The sequence below is a fragment of the Fonticula alba genome (assembly GCF_000388065.1).
Source record: "Fonticula alba strain ATCC 38817 unplaced genomic scaffold supercont2.5, whole genome shotgun sequence".
NCBI classification, from domain to species: domain Eukaryota; order Rotosphaerida; family Fonticulaceae; genus Fonticula; species Fonticula alba.
The window spans coordinates 461,120-477,263 of record NW_009242975.1 but is presented as its reverse complement, the minus strand read 5'-3'; the positions used below and the strand labels follow the sequence as shown (position 1 = coordinate 477,263).

Sequence of the window (16,144 nt, the reverse complement as noted above, 5' to 3'; positions counted from 1 at the left end):
CCCCCCCCCAGTCCCGAACCCAGCTTCCAGGGTTGCTGAACTCAAGATGGGTATCCCTAAGTTTTTCTCCTGGCTCCTGTGCGTGCTTCCCCCTCCCCTCCCCCCCCCCCCCCCCCCCCCTGCACGCCTTTTCCTTGCCCTTGTGGTGATGCGCTCCTCCCTCCCTCCCCCCCCTCTCTCCCTCCTTGTTTGCTCTTTTCCTTGAAGGAAGGGCCTGACTGTGCGCATTGAGACACCCCCCTGCGCACAATCAAGCTCCCCTCCCCTCCCCCCCCCACACACACACACTTCCTTTTGCCATTCTTGCTGCCATGTGGTCTCTGGCCCGGGGCTTGCCGCGACGCGTGCGTCTGTACACGCGCACGCGGGCATAGACACCCTTTGTCCCGCGTCTCGGCCTTCATGAAGACACCGAAATACATCCTGTGGCGCGTCTCGTTCCCACTTCTCGCATCGTGCCCTCTCTCTCTCTCTCTCTCCCTCTCTTGGTCGTTGGTCTACCTGGCGGAAGGTGTGCGTGTGCGCAACACACAGTAGGCGGTCCTCAATCGGAGGAGCCCCGCCTGTGCAAGGGGAAGAGGAAAGAGGGGAAATATGGAGGGTGTATTGCTTCCCGCACGAGGGTGCGCCTGGAGAGGAGTGCAGAAAGGGCCGGGAGGGGGGAGGACCACATCCCGTGGCGAGGGACCAGGAGGGGGGAGGGGGAGAAGGAGACGAGAAGGTGACTTGAGACAAGCCAGCAACCCATGCTCCGCCGTCAGGCGAAGAAGGGGGGGGGGAAGGGAGGAAGGAGAAGGAGAAGAAGAAGAAGAAGAGGCGCCGCTCAGGGCCCCTCCTCCTACCTCGCCACCATTTGCATGGACGACTTCGCTCGTGGCCACCTCCCCCTTTGTGGCGGACAACCGCGTCTCCTGCTCCACGACGTGCCCTAGCCCTTCCCCCATCCCCCGCCCCCACGGCCGTCGGAAGCACACTCAGACAGCCTCCACAGTGGGCACATCACCAGCTGAGTAACCGGCATCGCCAGCTGGCTGTTCACCAGCTGCCTGGAGCACCGGACTGGCGCCGGGCTTGGCCAACCCGGCCGCACCGCCACCCGGCTTAGAGGGAGATGCTCCGGCGCCACCGCCACCAGCGGACTCCGCACTGGTGAAGTACTCGCTGTACGAGGTGGCTAAGGACTGGAAGAGCGGATGGCGCTCGAGCACCACCTCGGGGAACATGAAGATCTCCTGTCGACGAGCACATACGCGCACACGGGCGGACAGACGGACAGGCACACATGTGTGCATGAAAAGGGCGTCAGTGGCAAACAAACGGGAAGCAGGAGCCGGTGGCAGGGAGGGCGAGGCCACGTGAGCGCGCGCGCGCGCGCATGTGCATGTGCATGCGCCCGCCCGAGAGAGGCGCAACAAGAACCGCCAACGGCAAAACACCACGAATATAAATACATCCAAACACGCACCTCATACTTCTCGATCAGCAGCTGAAGGACATACTGGCTGACAATGACGCGGTTGCTCTCCTTCATGAGCTTGGCCGCCTGCTGGTCGGTCTTCTCGCTGGCCGGCTGGCGGAAGCAGGATGGCGCGAAGACGACCGCCAAGTTCCGAGCGTCCATCTTGTTGACGGCGGAATTCTGGGCCACCGACCGGAGGAACTCCAGCAGATACTGGGCCACCAGGCGGTTGCGCTCGGGCAGCAGGAAGCACAGGTGCCGCAAGGCGCGCAGTTGGTCCGCGGTGCCGGAGCTAATCTCTGCAGTGGGCGGAAGGGAAGCAGAGAGGGCGAGGGGGCGGCGGTGGCACGGGAGCGAGGAGGGCGAGGGCGAGAGACAGGCAGAGGGGTTGGTTAACACAGCGAAGGGGCGGGCTGCAGGCAACAAAAAAAAAAAAAAAAAAGACGGCACTGTCGCATCTTGTGCCACCAGACACCGAGGAAAGGGCCCTCCCCGGCCAAGGGCAGGGAAGGGCGATGGGGAAGAAGAGGAAAGGAAAAGCAGCCAGCGAAGGGGGGGGGGGGGGGACGGGCAGAAGTTTGGCGGCAGGACGCACTTGTGACGTCGGGGAAGTTCTTGTACAGCGCGCTCGTGAAGAGCGGGTCGGCCAGCTTGTGCAGGAAGAGCTTCAGCAGGCCACCCACATCGTGGACACTGATGCCGAGCGTGGGATTGGACTGGACATAGTTCTTCATGTGGCCGTCCTTCTCGATGACCTCCTTCAGCTGGCTGATGCGCCGGGCATTGCCCGGCACTCGGAAGAGCCCCTCGGTTTGGAGGCCATTCTGCCGGCGGATTTCCGAAATCATCGACGTGATGGCCATCGGCAGGGGGAAGCTATAATCGAAGGGCTTGTGCCCGAGGAAGAGAACCCACGCATGGAGAGAGCTGCCCAGCTGGACGCTGGTCGGGGTGGCACCGGGGCCACCGGCCGCCTCGGGCGGCCCGCCGGCGCCCCCTGCCTGGTGGTGGTGCTCGGCTCCGCCCTTGCGCCCGGCCGGCAGGAGCCGCATGCTGCCGCTGCCGCCGCCGCCGCCGCCACTGCCACCGGTCCCGGGCAGGCAAAAGTAATCCGGGTCGTTGCTGTAGTCGATGTGAGGGTACTGCCAGCCGGTGGGCAGACGGATGAGATTCGACCGCTTGCCGACGGTCGTCAGCGAGAGGAATTCGTCGAAGGCGGTCTTGCGCATCTCGGTCAAGTGCTTGTACGCATCAGGATGGATGAGGTACGAGGTGACGGTGGTCGGGTCGGCACCCTCGGCGCTGGCCAGTGCCGGGTGCAGGAAGGGGGATGTGATCTTGATGTACTTGCTGTGGTCGGGCGGGGGGGGGGGGGGGGGGATCAGACGGAGGGCCTCGGCACCTGAGGTGGAGGGGGCGCGGAAGGGAGACAGAGAGAGAGAGAGAGAGAGAGAGGGAGGGAGATAGACGGAGGAACAGGGAGGAGGACGTACTCGGCGTCATGCACCGGCTTGGCCACCTGCTGGAAGAAGTCCGCCGAGACGAAGAGCGGCACACTGGAGCTGCTGCTGTTGGCGTCGCGGCGCGTTGGCCGGAAGAATGACCGGAGGTTCAGGCCGCTGGGCGCACGACCCACTGAACTTGACGAGGGCGGGCCACCGGGGACGGTCTTGGCGGTCCTGTGTGGGGAAGGAGCACGGGAGGTGAGAATACATGAAGGAGCAGATTGAATGGAAAAAGGGCAGAGGGAGAGAGAGAGAGAGAGAAAAGAGGCCCCCTCAGCAGACGGAGGAGGGAGCGCGCCAGGCACATACTGCACAGTGGACCCTGTCGGGGCCGGGAGGCGCGTCGGCGTGGTGGCCCCCCCAGGGCCGATGGGGCTGGCAGCCGAGACCTGGCCCGAGGCCAGAAGCCCGGCCGTGCTGATGGCCGTGTGCGGGATGATGAAGGGATTGTCCGCGGACGAAGAGTGGATCGGCTGCCCGAGGAAGGCGCGCACCCGAAGGAAGGTATTCAGGTAGACCAGGCGCTGGACCGCCGGGTACATGAGGCTGGGCATCTGCTGTGACAGACGGTCCAGCTCGGAAGCCACATCGATGGGCAGCCCCTCATTGTAGGATCGCACGGCCGAGGCCAGGTTGTGGCGGAGGAGCCAGTTGCAAGCATCACTCCGGTAGAGGTCCGAGTCGAAGTAGGCCGCCAGGCTGCCGTAGTACGGCACGACCTCCGGATTGTTGGACTCCAAGAAGGAATCGGATGTGGATTTGGCGTCCGAGGACCCGGAAGCCCCGTCGGAAGTGGTCGCGGCCGCGGGCGAGGCGCCGGCACCGGCCGCGGCCGTCCCGATGGCCGACGGGCCGCGCAGGGTCCCTGGCGAGATATACCCAACGCGCGACTCGTGCATCACCTGTGCCGGACAGGGGCGGAGAGAGGGGCGGAGAGAGGGGCGGAGAGAAGAGCGGAGCCGGGCAAAAAGGGAGATCACAGGCGTCAGATAGGCATGGTCACAAGCAACAACCGGGAGGGAGGGGCGCCGATCAGGAGGGAATGAGGTGGCCACCCGCCGGGCCTTTTCGTACCTTGACGCGTCCCAACGAGTCCGGCGCCTCGTTCAACGGGATCACCAGGTCGCCAGGGAAGAGGGAGATCTCATCCTCGCGCGAGCGGATATGGCGGTGATACACCATTTGTGGGGGGGGCAGCCCGGCGCCGCGGTGCGACTCGGCCGCCGCCGGCCCGGCCGCCGCACCCTTGTCCGCCCCGGGGGAGGCCCCCTGATGGAAGGGGGCCGTGGTGGAGGAGAGCAGCTGGAAGGTGGCAGAGTCCCGACGCGTGAAGGAGTAGTTGACGGAGGCCGTGGAGAAGACCGACGAAGCACGCGAGGCACTGGACGAGATGGAGGCGCTCCGGCGAAGAGTCGGCCCATCGCTGACCGACACACCAACCGGGGCCGCAGCGGTGGCAGTGGCGGCGGTGGCGGCGACCGCGGCCGCGGCCGCATTCTGTGCCGCAGCCTTGCCCAGGAGGGGGACGCCTCCGCTGCGGGGCCGGTGCGTCGGGGCGGGTTGCTCCTCGGCCATGTCACCGGGCGGCTCGGTATCCGGGTGGCTCCGCGGCATGGCCGTGTAGGCCGGAAAGTAGGGGCAGAAGACCGTCCTCCGCGGAGACAGGTTGCCTGGGCTCGAGCTGGCATCGTCCGAGGCGGTGTGGCCGTGAGTTCCAAGCGTGCAGTGGTGAGTGAAAAGAAGGGGCAACAAGGGACAGAACGAAGGGACGAGAGGGTGTACCTCGATGCGGTCGGGAAAACTGAGCGCCCGGCAGGAGAGAGAGAGAGAGAGAGAGAGGGGGGGGGACAGGCACGCCCGAGGGTCAGTCCGGAGGATGGGACACGCAACTGGGGAGAGGGAGGGCGAGGGGCAAGGGGGCGAGGGCCGAAGGCGGGACAGTGCGGACGCACCGGAGAGGGTCGGCGTGGCGAAGGCGCTGTACCGGTAGCCCGCCGGGGAAAGGGTCTTCTGCAGACCGGTGGTCAGCAGCGACTGTGAGGAGCCGGCCACCGGGGAAGAGGAGTATGCCGTGGGTGCCCGCAACGATTCGGCCAGCATCTCGGGGGTGATCTGCGCCAGCGAGGAAACCGGAATCACGTAGTCCACCTGGTTGGACAAGCACCGCACCATGCCCGAATGGGGGCAGGATGGCAGGGAAGAGGGAGGGAGAGAGGGGGGCCGGAGAGTGAGTGTGCTGGGAGATGGGGAGGGATGAGGAGGGACGGGCCGAAGGGGCCTGTCGAAAGGGGGGTGGGGGGAGGGGGGGAAGGTGCGCACTTTGAATGTGGACATGACATGCCGAAGGAAGGTCAGACCGCGGGCCTGGTCTGTCAGTGGGGCATCCGGTCCAACAACATGCAGGAGGACCTGCTGGCTGCCGGGCTCCTCCTCGGTCCCGGAAGGGGCGGCGGCCGGGTGGTGCAGCAGGAAGTAAAAGCACACCAAGTCCGCCGAGGAGCGGACCTGCAGGAGGCCGTCCAAACCGCCGGACCCGGAATGGCCGAGCTGCGGCCCGGCCTTGCCGGCGATCCGGACGGAGAACCTACAACGATGTTGGCGGGGGGGGGGGGAACCAATGGGGCAAAGGGGGAGGGGTGAGCGCGTGGCCAGCAAGAGACAGCGACAGGACCGAGTCAGAGGACGGACCACTCTCCAGGAGGCGCAGCCGTGAAGGCCTCATACGCGTGCGTAAGTGGGGCATATACGTCCGTCATGGTGAAGGAGGAGGGAGGAAGAAAGAGAGGGGGGGAGAGAGGAGGGATGTGTGCGTGTGGGGGGGGGGGAAGGAGGAGGGGAGCGATCGCGCGCGCGCGCGAGACCTCAAGTTCGGCCTCCCTCGGGGCAGGGGCGAGGAGCAGACAGGGGGAGGGGAGGAGAAGCGGGGGCGCGGCGAGGAGGAGGGGGCGGCGCGGCGAGGAGGAGGACGGAGCGGGGATGGCGGTCGCCGCCCCGGGCGACGAACCACGGAGGCGCTCCCTCTCAAAAGGAGATCGGGGAGAATCCGATTGCAAGGTCGGTCTGGCCACGCCAGCGGTGTCCGGCCACAGAGCCGGGCCCCGGGGCATGAAACGGCGGCGGCGGCGGCGGAAGCATGCGGGCCGAGGCAGGGGGGGGGGCGGGGGCGGGGGCGGGGGGGCAGCCGTCTGGCCGACACTGGCCAATGTGCGAGGGGGGTACGGCACAGGAATGGGCGCCCGGACTCGGGGGGGGGGGGGCACTCCGCAGGGACTGGCGAGGCCAGCCAGCTCGGGGTGCGCGGGGCGCCGCGTCGGGCCTGGAAAGGGGCGCCAGCGGGGGCCGGCCGGGCATGATGCCTCCGGCCGGAGTCCCGGCCCGGCTTGCTACCGGCCCGGCCCGGGGCATTTTTGTTTACGCGCCCTCACCGCGCTTGCGCGCTCGCGCTCGCAAGCATGCGGGGTGCTCCTCGCTCATGCCGCACGCGTGTAGGAAACACCCCGCATGCTTGTGGGGCTGCCTCTGACAGGACGCAGCGATGGGTGGCCAATTGGGGCTGATGAATCATTCGCCGCACATTGTTCATGCCCCGCGCCCCCGGGCCAGGGGTGGGGGCGGGGCACCGACGCACTTACGCAGGCTCGCGGGCTGGTGCATTCCCCCGCCCGCGACTCCGCCGGCGCCCCCCTCCCGCCCTTTGGAAATGGCCGCCTTCCGCACGCGCGCGCGCACACGGTATGATGCGATAGGAGGAAACACGCCTCTTGGGCTGGGGCTGGGGCCGGGACCCGGGGGGGCGTCTCTAGCGCCCGGAGAAGCAAGTGCGTGTCTGCGCTTGCATGTATTGAACAACGGGGTGGGGAGGCCCCCCCCCCCCCCCCACGCCGGGGGCTCGGAGCGGCAGAGGCCCGGGGGCCAGGAATGGGCCGCGGGGGGAGAGTGCCCGTGCCCAGCGACCTGGCGTTGCCGCGGCACCGGCCCGGCGTCTCGCGGCTGCCCGGGCACCAAAAGGCCCCCGGAGCCGAGAATGAGGGACGACCCGCGCCCAACTGTCACCTGGGGGCGGGGGGGGGGGGGGGGGGGGGGGGGGGCCGCAGGACGGGGCCGGCGAAGCAGGCCGTTGGCAATTCGTGCGGCGGACCCAGGCGAGCCGACATTATGGGAGGGCGGCGCACCCGGGCCGGCTCCCCCCCCCCACACACACACACGCCTTCTCGCGGACAGCCAAACAGGGGGGCGAGGAGAGAGAGAGGGGGCCTATCGCGCGGCGCCGAGCTCGGATGGGTGTGGTTCTGCAGCCTCCCCCCGCCTCGTCGGCCCCTCCGCCGGGCATGCGCACGCACATAGACACACTCGGCTCTTGTGCCGCCCCCCCCCCCCCCCCCCCCCCCCCCCCCCGGCGCCCGCCCCCCCCCACAGCATCAGACGCGGGACAAGATCTTCGGCCGGGCCCCGGGGCCCTCGGTCCACACCCGCGGAGTCAGCGACCGTGCCACCAAGGCGTGCCGGGGGGCGGGGGCGGGGGGGAGGGGGACGGACGAAATGCCCCCTTACGAACCCTAATCACCGGCGCGCGCCGAGGAGGAATGCGGACTCCAGGGTTCGAGGAGCATAGCTCCCCTGTAAGCCACTGTGGGAAGAATGTCCTGCCCATCGGAAATGAGCCAGCCCGCGCCCGGGGCCACCTCCGTCCCGGCGGGGTTGAGCGCTGGGAAGTGTCCGGCGGCGCTCCGAGGCCCATGGGTCCCACAGGGAAAAAAAGGGGCACACGCCCGAGGCCCGTAAAAATACAGAACGCGGCGGAGGGCGGAGAGAGGGAGGGAGAGAGAGAGAGAGAGAGAGAGAGAGAAGGAACGAGGGGGCGGGCAAACAGAGAGCCATCGGAGGACGCAGGGACAGGCGCGGCGCAGACCGCCCCCCGCCCCGATGCGAAATAAATGGTCATGTGCTCACAAGGTCATTGGGTGTATTTGGGGGCTCGGATCATGCGAGGGCATGGACGCTCCCCCCGTGCGATCTCTAGCTCCCGCCGCCAGCGGCATCGGCAGCGGCCTTGGCGCGGAGGCGCCTCTCCAAGGCCAGGAAGGCGCTGATCGACGGGTCGACATTGGCGGCCGGGGGGCCTGCATCGGCGCCGGGCCTTTCCTCAGCCGCGGCCGCCTGTTCGAAAACGTCGTTCAGCACGCAATTGACGCAGCCGCTCATGCAACACTCGACCCCAGACACGGAAGGGATGCTTGCGGCGCCGGCCCCGGAAGGCACGGGCCCCGCCGCCGTGGCGGTGGCCGCCTCACTCGGATGCCTGGCTTCGCCGATCTCGGCGCACCGACGCCGATCCATCATCAGCGAGTAGAAGAGCCCCGGCCCGAGGCCATTCTTGCGGGGGGCCCCGCGAAGGGCGATCGACCGAAGAGCAGCACCGGTGGCGGGGTTTTTGTCGGGGCTCATGGCGGCCGTGGCCGTGGCCGCAGCAATGGTGGCGGCCGTGGCCGTGGCCGCGGCCGCTGTCATCCTCGTGGTGGCCGGCAGCCGAGGGGGGCCGGCCGCCGTGGAAGTAGATCGCGCCCGCCGCGCCAGCGACTGAACTGTGGCGCCTCCGAGGGCATGTCGGACTAGCATGTGGCAAAGAGGAGGATGGAAGTGACTTGCTTGCGAGGAAAAGGAACAAGGGCGGAGCAGCAGGCAGGATGGGCTGGTGGCGTGGTTTTGAGCCCCTCCTGCCTTGCCGCGGAGACCCAAACCTCCCCGGACTGGCCGCAAGCGCGCGCGCGTGCACATAGAGAGATACACATACACACACACACACACGACCACACAGGCCTCACACTGTGGCGTGGGGACGCGCTCGCCGGCCAGTCTCTCCCCCGCCCCCGAACGCGGATGTCAGCCAGGGAGATGCCCGGACTGCCAACGCATAGTTGTGAGTGTGTATTTCTCATCCCACACACACACACGATCCATGCGCATGTGTTGGATGCCCAGAAGGAAACAGGGGGAGGGGGGGGGAGGAAGCGAGAAAGCGGGCAAAGGACCCAGGAGGGCAGAAAGGCCGAGAGAGAGAGAGAGAGAGAGAGAGAGAAAGGGGCCCGCGCCCGGCGGGATCGCCCCTCCCCCGCTGGATCGGTCCTCCTTTCCGCGGGCCAGACCCCCGTCAGCCGGAGGACGATGCAGCCGCCGTGGTGGCGGACTCCACGGGGAGAGACACCGGCGAGGGACCCGATGGCGAGGCCATCTCCAGGATCTGCAAGCGAACCGCCGCCAGGTCAATGGAGAATGTGAAAGCCGCCGGCTGGCCCGGGCTGGCGGTTGCCAGGAACTGGTGCGGCGCCGGGGGGGCTAGCTCATCCAAACGGACCAGCGGTTCAAGACGATGGGGGAGATTCGGCCGGAAGTACACATCGAAGTGCGGGAGCCGCAGAGCCCCGGCAGTCAGCCGGACCCCGGCATCGGCCGGCCCGGGCAGCGCCATGACCAGCTGCCCTGCCAGCCGGAGCTCCCGGCCAGGAGTCAGGCTGCCGGCCGTGCGGGTCAGGCCGATGCACAAAACCGCGCCCAGCGGGTCGCCGGCGCCGGAGGACCCGGCCATGGTGTCCGGATTGCGCACATCGATGCAGTAATCGAAGCACCGGTGGGCCGAGACATTGCGCACGCTCAATGTACAGGGCACCAGCCACAGCTGGCGCCCGGTGGCCGCGCAGGTGGGGCCGCGCATGCTGGCCAGGTCGCCCCCACTCGGCCCTTGGGCAAGGGTCAGCGCAGCCCGGAGGACCGACCCGCCGGCCGGGATCCGAAGCGCCTCGCCACCGACCCGGCCTGCCCCAGGGGCCGCCGGCGTGGTTGCCGCCACCAGCCCCAGCTCCAGGGCCATGGCCTCGCGCTCCAGGCGCGTCGAGTCCAGGAGGGCCTTCCCGAGAACCGCCTGCTGGAGCGTCTCATCGGCGCCCAGTGCCAGGGCCGACGCGCTGCCGGTCGACAAGTGCGACGACCCTCCACCGCGAGCCAGCTGCTGCAGTTCCGCCGGCAGGGCACCCAGCCGCGTCAAATCCAGGCGGAGCTGCTCCACGGCCACGGTGGCCGAATGCTCGGTACCGGCACCGGCCAGGTCCAGACGGGCCAGACGCCGGCTCCGAGTGGCCCGGCCGCAGCCACAGCCACACGCGCGCCCCGGCAGCGGGAAGTACTGGGGCACCGGACCCGGCGGCCGGGGGCTATGCAGCAGGTACGTCGCCGGCAGCAGGGGCGGGTCCTGGAATCCGGCCGCCCGAGCACTGGGAGATGTCACCGCCACCGCGGTCACCATGTGCATGCCGCGCGCCGGGGCCACCGCCCCGGCATTCGCGGCGGCGCCCATCGGCTCCAGGCGCCACCGGACGCACAGATCCACCGTGGTGCTGTCGAAGAGGCCGAAGGGACACCGGGCACTGTACGCGGCATTCGACACCCCGCCAGGGCCGCCACCTGGCCGAAGCCCGGAGGAAGAGGAGGAGGAGCAAGCCAAGGACCCGGTCGAGGAGGAGGCCACCGCACCGGTGGCAGTGGCAGGAGCAGCGGCCATGCAGGCCGCGGCCAGGGGAACATCCGAGCCCGAAGAGCCCGCCCCGGGGGCCGGACCGTGGCCTGGGGCAGCCCCCCCACGGCCGCCGACCACGCGCCACCAGTCGGCCGAGGGGACTTGGGCATCTGGCACCTCCTGGCGCTCCCACACATCGCTGGCGGCGAAGGCCTCCCCGGACCCGGGTGGCGCCCAGCTGGACGTCCCGCGGACCGAGTCGTACGGCGACACGGCCGCCGCCGAGAGGGTCGGCATGGCCCGGCCGGCACTTTGGGCCGTCTGCCAGGCCGCCGCGCTGAAGATCCCACTGGAGGCCTTGTAGGTGGAAGTAAGGCGCGCGTGCATGGCCACCGACCGGCAGCGCACAAGCTGCGAGGTGTCAAGGGCCGACCACCCGGGCTCCGCCTCCGGCAGCAGCGCCTGCACGCGCAGAGCCACCGGCCGCAAGGCCGGCACCTGGGCCCCCGTTCGATCGGCCCGCAGCATGGCATACAGCCCCACGGCCTGGTCCCATTCGAAGGAGGTGGCAGACCAGGTGCCCCCCGGGCCCGGGGGCGCCGACAGTGGCCGGGTCACTTGCACCGGCTGGCCCCCCGGCCCGGCTGGCAGGGACAACTGCTCGACCGCCGGCGCCGGGACCAGCTCGAAGAAGCGCACAAACGCCTCCCCCGGTGCCAGACGCATGCCGGGCTCGCTGGCCGGAGTGCCGGCAGGCAGGACCCCGCCGGCCGCGCGGATGGCCCGACGGTCGGCCACATTGGCCGGGTCCATCGGGCGCAGAGACCACCCGGTTGACAGGCAGAAGATCTGCTCCAGGACCAGGTGCTGCCCGGCGCGTCCGCCGGCGCCGCCACCCGGGCCGCCGGACGGGGCCAGGTGCTCGGCCTCCAGGCAGACAATCGGCCGCCGGTTGGCCCCGGCTGGATGTAGCAATGTGGTGCTCACCTGGCTGACAGGCTGCACATCAATGTGCAGCTCGGCGCGCGCGGCCAGCCAGCTGGGCCCATCGGCCGATGCCGGCCCGGCGGCCGAGGCCACCCCCCCGGGGGATGTCTGATGGGCCACCAGGGCGCGGAGCCGGTGCTGGCCGGAGCGCTCGCCCCGCACGAACACCGTCACCGGCATGCTGGCCCCCGGGGCCAGGGCCGCCTCCCGAGCCAGGTGGAACTCCATCACCGATCGGTCGCGGATGTTGTTGTCGGCCACCACAAACCGGCAGGCCGACGAGGCTCCAGCATCGGCGGCCACCGGGGCCCGCACCACCAGCCCAGTGGCCTCGCCATCCTCGTCGTCGTCATCGGAGGAGGAGCACTCGATGCCGGCTTCGGCGCCGCAAGCCTCGGCCCCACAGCGCCCAGCCGACGGCGGCTCGACCACCAGGAACCCGCTGTGGGAGACGGCCACCCGGACCGGGCCCCACACCGGCACCGTGCCGATGTTGGTCAGCGTCAGGGTCGTGCGCTTTGTCTGGCTCGAAAGGAGGGACACCGTGACCGGCGGCCCATCGGCACCGGGCTCCGGCTCCTCATGGCGGCCATCCTCGCGCCAGTCCAGCCGGAGCAGCCCGCGCGCCGGGCCGGTCACCAGACGCACACAGTCGTCGATGGCCGAGGCCGCGGCCGCGGCCGCTTCCACCTGACGCGTGTCGATCGCGGCGCCGGTCGCGGCCGCTCCAGTAGCCACGGCACTGAGCACACGCGCGCGCGCCTCGCCGATGGCCGCAGAGAGGGGCCCGGTGGCCGGCGAGGAGGGGACACTGCCGGAGCGCGCCACTCGGCCGGAGGGGAGCTGGTGCACCCGCGACGCCAAGGTGGCCCCGCTGCCAAGATCCACGGCCGAGCCATAGACCCGGCCCAGGGGCCGGACGCAGGGCACCACCCCGGCAAACAGGAAGTGCAGTGCGGTGGCCGTCAACACGGCCCCAGGCTGGGCAAGTGCCGCGTCTGGCAGCAAGAACGCCAGAGACAGCTCACGCTGCGCCTCCACACAGACAAATGAATGCCGCGTGGCCGACATCACGGTGCAGGTGGTCAGGCTGCCGGGCTCCGGGCCCGGGGCCACCAGCTCCAGCTCCAATTGCATATGGTACATCAGCAATGGCACCAACAGGGGATTGCCCATGCGAATGACAATGCTGACCGGATCGCCGGAAGCGTAAGACACCGCCAGGCCGCCGTGCGACCGGAGCCGGTCAGGAAAGGCGGCCACCGACCGCAAGGCATTCGGCTCGATGCCGGCCCACCAGCCGGCCGGCTCGCTGGCCGAGCCATCGCCCGGTGACGATGCCCCCGGGCCCGCCTCGCTCTTGAGGGGTTGCTGTTGCTGCTGCTGCTGCTGCTGCTGCTCCGTCGGCAGCCGGGTCAGGATCGGCCGGCTGCCCGTCAGCGCGGCCACCAGCTGCGTGCGGTCGGCCATCGACACCCGACTGGCCGGGACTCGGCCCGAGGCTGCGGCCGCGCCCAGCTGCCGCAGAGCTCCGCCGGTCGCCGCCGGCACAATGCCCGCCGACACGGCCAGGCGCTCCCAATCATAGAAGGAGGGCGTGCCACCGAGGCCCAGCTCCTGGCGCAGGCGCCCGGCAAACTCGGTCGCCAGGCGGAGCTCCCCCTTCAGCTGGGCCTCCTTTCCGGTGAGCTGCTGGATGTCATCCTGGGCATCGGCCGCTGGGGGCAGGGCCGCCATGGCCAAGCCGCCGACCGTCGCCCGGCTGACCAGCGTGTGGATGCCCTCCCGCGGGCAGACCAACGGGAAGTGCACCAGGACGCCGATTTCCTTGCGCCCCGGGCGCCAATGCAGCAGATGACTGAGCGGCAGGGCCTGCTCCCCGGCCGGGAAGAGACGCTCAATGGATGGTGCCCCGGGGGGGACAGCGCCGCCAGCGGGCCCCGGCAGGGCCGGGCGACCCCCGGCAGCATCCAGGGTCTTGGTGGCATGCTTCCAGGCGGAAATCAGGGCAAAGAGCAGCCCGGGATCGGGCGGCGTAGACCCAGCAGGCGGGGCAACCGGCGTGCCCGACGATGCAACATGGCGGAGCAGGCTGACAGCCGAGGCGCCGACTGCGGCCAGATGCAGCAGATCAAGTGGCGCGTGCTCCGGCGACAGGAGCCCCTGCAGGCGCTGCCGGGCCCAAGCCTCGACCCCAGTCCAGCCGGCGGCCGAGGCCACGCCAATGGCCCCGGCATTCGGGCCATCCAGCGCGGACAGGCGCAACACCCCGGCCACCAGCCGCACCGCGTGGCCGGTTTGCTGGGCCCGAGCAAAGCGCTCCGCCGCCAGGGCCATGTGCAGGGCATAGCGCCGGGAGTGGGCAGCCCGCGCATCCGGCCGGCCGAAAAGCAGCGTCAAGGCCAGCTGCTCCTGCAGCAGCCCGGCTCGCAGGCTGTCGGCCGGCGTGATGTCCGGCCCGGGCAAGGGGGAGGGGATGTTCCCGGGCAGTCGGGCCCCGGTCAAGGCGTCCAGGGGCGATGCCGGGCCCGGCTGCACATGGTCGATGGCATCTCCGGCCACCGCCTGCAGGGCCTGCTGGATGTCCCGCCAGCGGAGGCGCCCCCGGGACAGGGCCACGGTCACCAGGGCCGCGCGCAGGGCAAGCACCGGCAGGCGCCCCCGGTCCGGGGTCATGTAGGCCGCCAGGGCCGTCGAGAAGGCCGCCGCCGCCTGGTCAAACTTCTCCTCATGGAAGAGACACACGCCGAGGGCTTCGTGCAGGGAGCCGGCATGGCCCGGGGTCCGGCCGGGCCCGAACTCCCGCTTGAGGATGCTGTAGATTTCTTGGGCGAACTTGAAATCCTGCAATTGCAGCGAAAAGTCCGCCAAACGCCGGAGCAAGGCCTCGGGGCTGCTATGGTTGATCAGGGCCCCGGTGCCGGGGACGCCGGACGTGCCGGCCGAAGCCCCGCCCCCGGTGGAGCCACTGCCACCGCTGGAGCCGCCGCCGCCCGGGCCGCTGGAGAAGTACCGCCGGCCGACGCTAAACAGGCGCCCGGTAAAGCCACGACGCTGGTTGGCCACCTGCACATTCCACTGGTGACAGCTGGACTCCATCTTCGGCAGGATGACGCTCTCGACGAAATCCTCGACAAACTGGCGCATGGCCTGGACATCGCCATCAGCTAGCTGGGCCCCGGCATAGGATTGCGGGTCGTGCTGCGGCGAGCCCGGCGCCGAGGCCCGGGCCGGGAACTGGGCCAGCCCGGCCCCGAGCGGATCATCGGCCGCCAGCCCGGGCGCGACGCCGGCACTCGGATCCGACGTGCCGGCGCTGGAGCTGCCAGTGGCTCCGGGGGCAGTTGCGGGCGCGAGAGCCGGTGGCCGGCGCCGCGTCAGCCGGTACCACGGCCAGTCGGCCAGCGGCCGGGTCAGCGGGTCCAGTGCTGGGGTTTGGGAATTGAGCGTCAGCACGCGGACATTCTGCCCGAGCGAAGAGCGCAGCGAGTCCAGCAGGCCCTGCTGTGGCGAAGAGGCAGCCACATGGCCGGGGGTGGATGCCGGCAGGACATCGCGCGACGCGTCATGCAGCACCACATAGAAGGCCCTGATGTTGGTGAGGTCGAACATGTTGGATCCGGTGGTGCTGGCCGAGCGGAAGATCGCCCGGGCCTTCTCCAGGGGATTGGGCTCGTGCGAGGCAAGAACACACAGGTCTGCGTGCATCAGGCGTTTGTGCGTGTGTGCGTGTGCGCGTGTGTGCGTGCACGCGTGGGGGAGGGGGAGACGTCAGATGGCCGGCACAGGAGCAGCAGGCGAGGGGGGACCAAGCCCGGCCCGAGGGGCTGAACGCACAGACCACCGGGTGGGACAGATAGTCGAACTCATTTGGCGGGACGCGGCCGGCAAATTGGTCAGCGAAGGCCCCAAACCAGGGGGCGCAATCGGTGATGCTCGATCCGCGAATGTACTTGGACACCGAGTCGGCTCGGGCCGGCCGATCAGCATCGGTCCCGGTGCTCGGGGGCCCGACACCGGCCCCCGTGTCCAGGCAGCTCGCATCCGGACCGGGGCCCGGGTACTGCTGCTGCAGGTCGGTCGTCGGGTCGGATGCGGCGGTCCCGGACGCCAGGGCCATCGAGGCGGATAGCTGTGCCAGGCGGCTTGGCGTGTTGAAGACCTCGTGGCCAAAGGTGGCGGCCGCGGCCTCGAGCTCCGAGCCGGACAGGAAGCGCACATGCATTTCGGCGATCGGCCGCCGCTGACCGGTCATGTCGGTGACCTCGACTGTCGCATCGGGGCGGGGGGGGGGGGGGGGGGGGGGGGGGGGGGGGGGGGGGGGGGGGGGGGGGGGGGGGGGGGGGGGGGGGGGGACGAAGGCGTCTGTGAGCTGGGTGGCACGGGCAGGGGAGGGCCCGGCAGCCGGGCCGGGGGAGCCGGAGGGGCACGCACGCTTTCTGCCAATGCGGCTGAAGGCCCGCAACATCTCGACGACGCTCATGTTGTTGGTCCGGCAAAGGGCCTCCGCGTCGCGGCTGCTGAAGACACCGACCACCGGCGCCAGCTGGCTGTTGACCCAGCTTGCCCCGGAGATCGGGGCCTCCAGCCCGGAGGGGGGAATGGCGGCCATGATGTGTCTAAAATGCCGGGCGGGGCACCGAGAGGGAGAGTCAGATGTCTGAAGGACGAGGAGGATGCATAGGG

At 69.8% G+C, this 16,144-nt stretch overlaps 3 protein-coding genes across 3 annotated transcripts; all 3 read right to left on the bottom strand.

Moving 5' to 3' along the window:
• Positions 1-974: 974 nt before the first annotated feature.
• H696_03308 (hypothetical protein) lies at positions 975-6,067 on the bottom strand (the record flags this gene model as incomplete). The annotated part of the gene is made up of 10 exons (XM_009497166.1): positions 5,653-6,067; positions 5,284-5,548; positions 4,917-5,112; positions 4,747-4,765; positions 4,039-4,645; positions 3,274-3,866; positions 2,953-3,138; positions 2,055-2,809; positions 1,466-1,758; positions 975-1,232 (listed from the first exon to the last, which is right to left on the bottom strand). Exons 1-10 carry the CDS (start codon positions 5,718-5,720, stop codon positions 975-977), a joined length of 3,240 nt encoding a protein of 1,079 aa, XP_009495441.1. The 5' UTR covers positions 5,721-6,067.
• A 1,838-nt stretch (positions 6,068-7,905) lies between these two features.
• H696_03307 (hypothetical protein) lies at positions 7,906-8,671 on the bottom strand. The gene has a single exon (XM_009497165.1). It carries the CDS (start codon positions 8,578-8,580, stop codon positions 7,981-7,983), a length of 600 nt encoding a protein of 199 aa, XP_009495440.1. The 5' UTR covers positions 8,581-8,671; the 3' UTR covers positions 7,906-7,980.
• A 441-nt stretch (positions 8,672-9,112) lies between these two features.
• On the bottom strand, positions 9,113-16,070 carry H696_03306 (hypothetical protein; the record flags this gene model as incomplete). Its single annotated transcript, XM_009497164.1, has 3 exons — positions 9,113-15,156; positions 15,296-15,727; positions 15,893-16,070. The coding sequence occupies 3 exons, from the start codon at positions 16,068-16,070 to the stop codon at positions 9,113-9,115; spliced, it is 6,654 nt and encodes a 2,217-aa protein (XP_009495439.1).
• Between the last annotated feature and the right edge of the window lie 74 nt (positions 16,071-16,144).

What these genes read in the sequence shown, in the direction of transcription:
- H696_03307 (XM_009497165.1), bottom strand. Translation starts at nt 8,580, where the DNA reads ATGCTAGTCCGACATGCCCTCGGAGGCGCCACAGTTCAGTCGCTGGCG.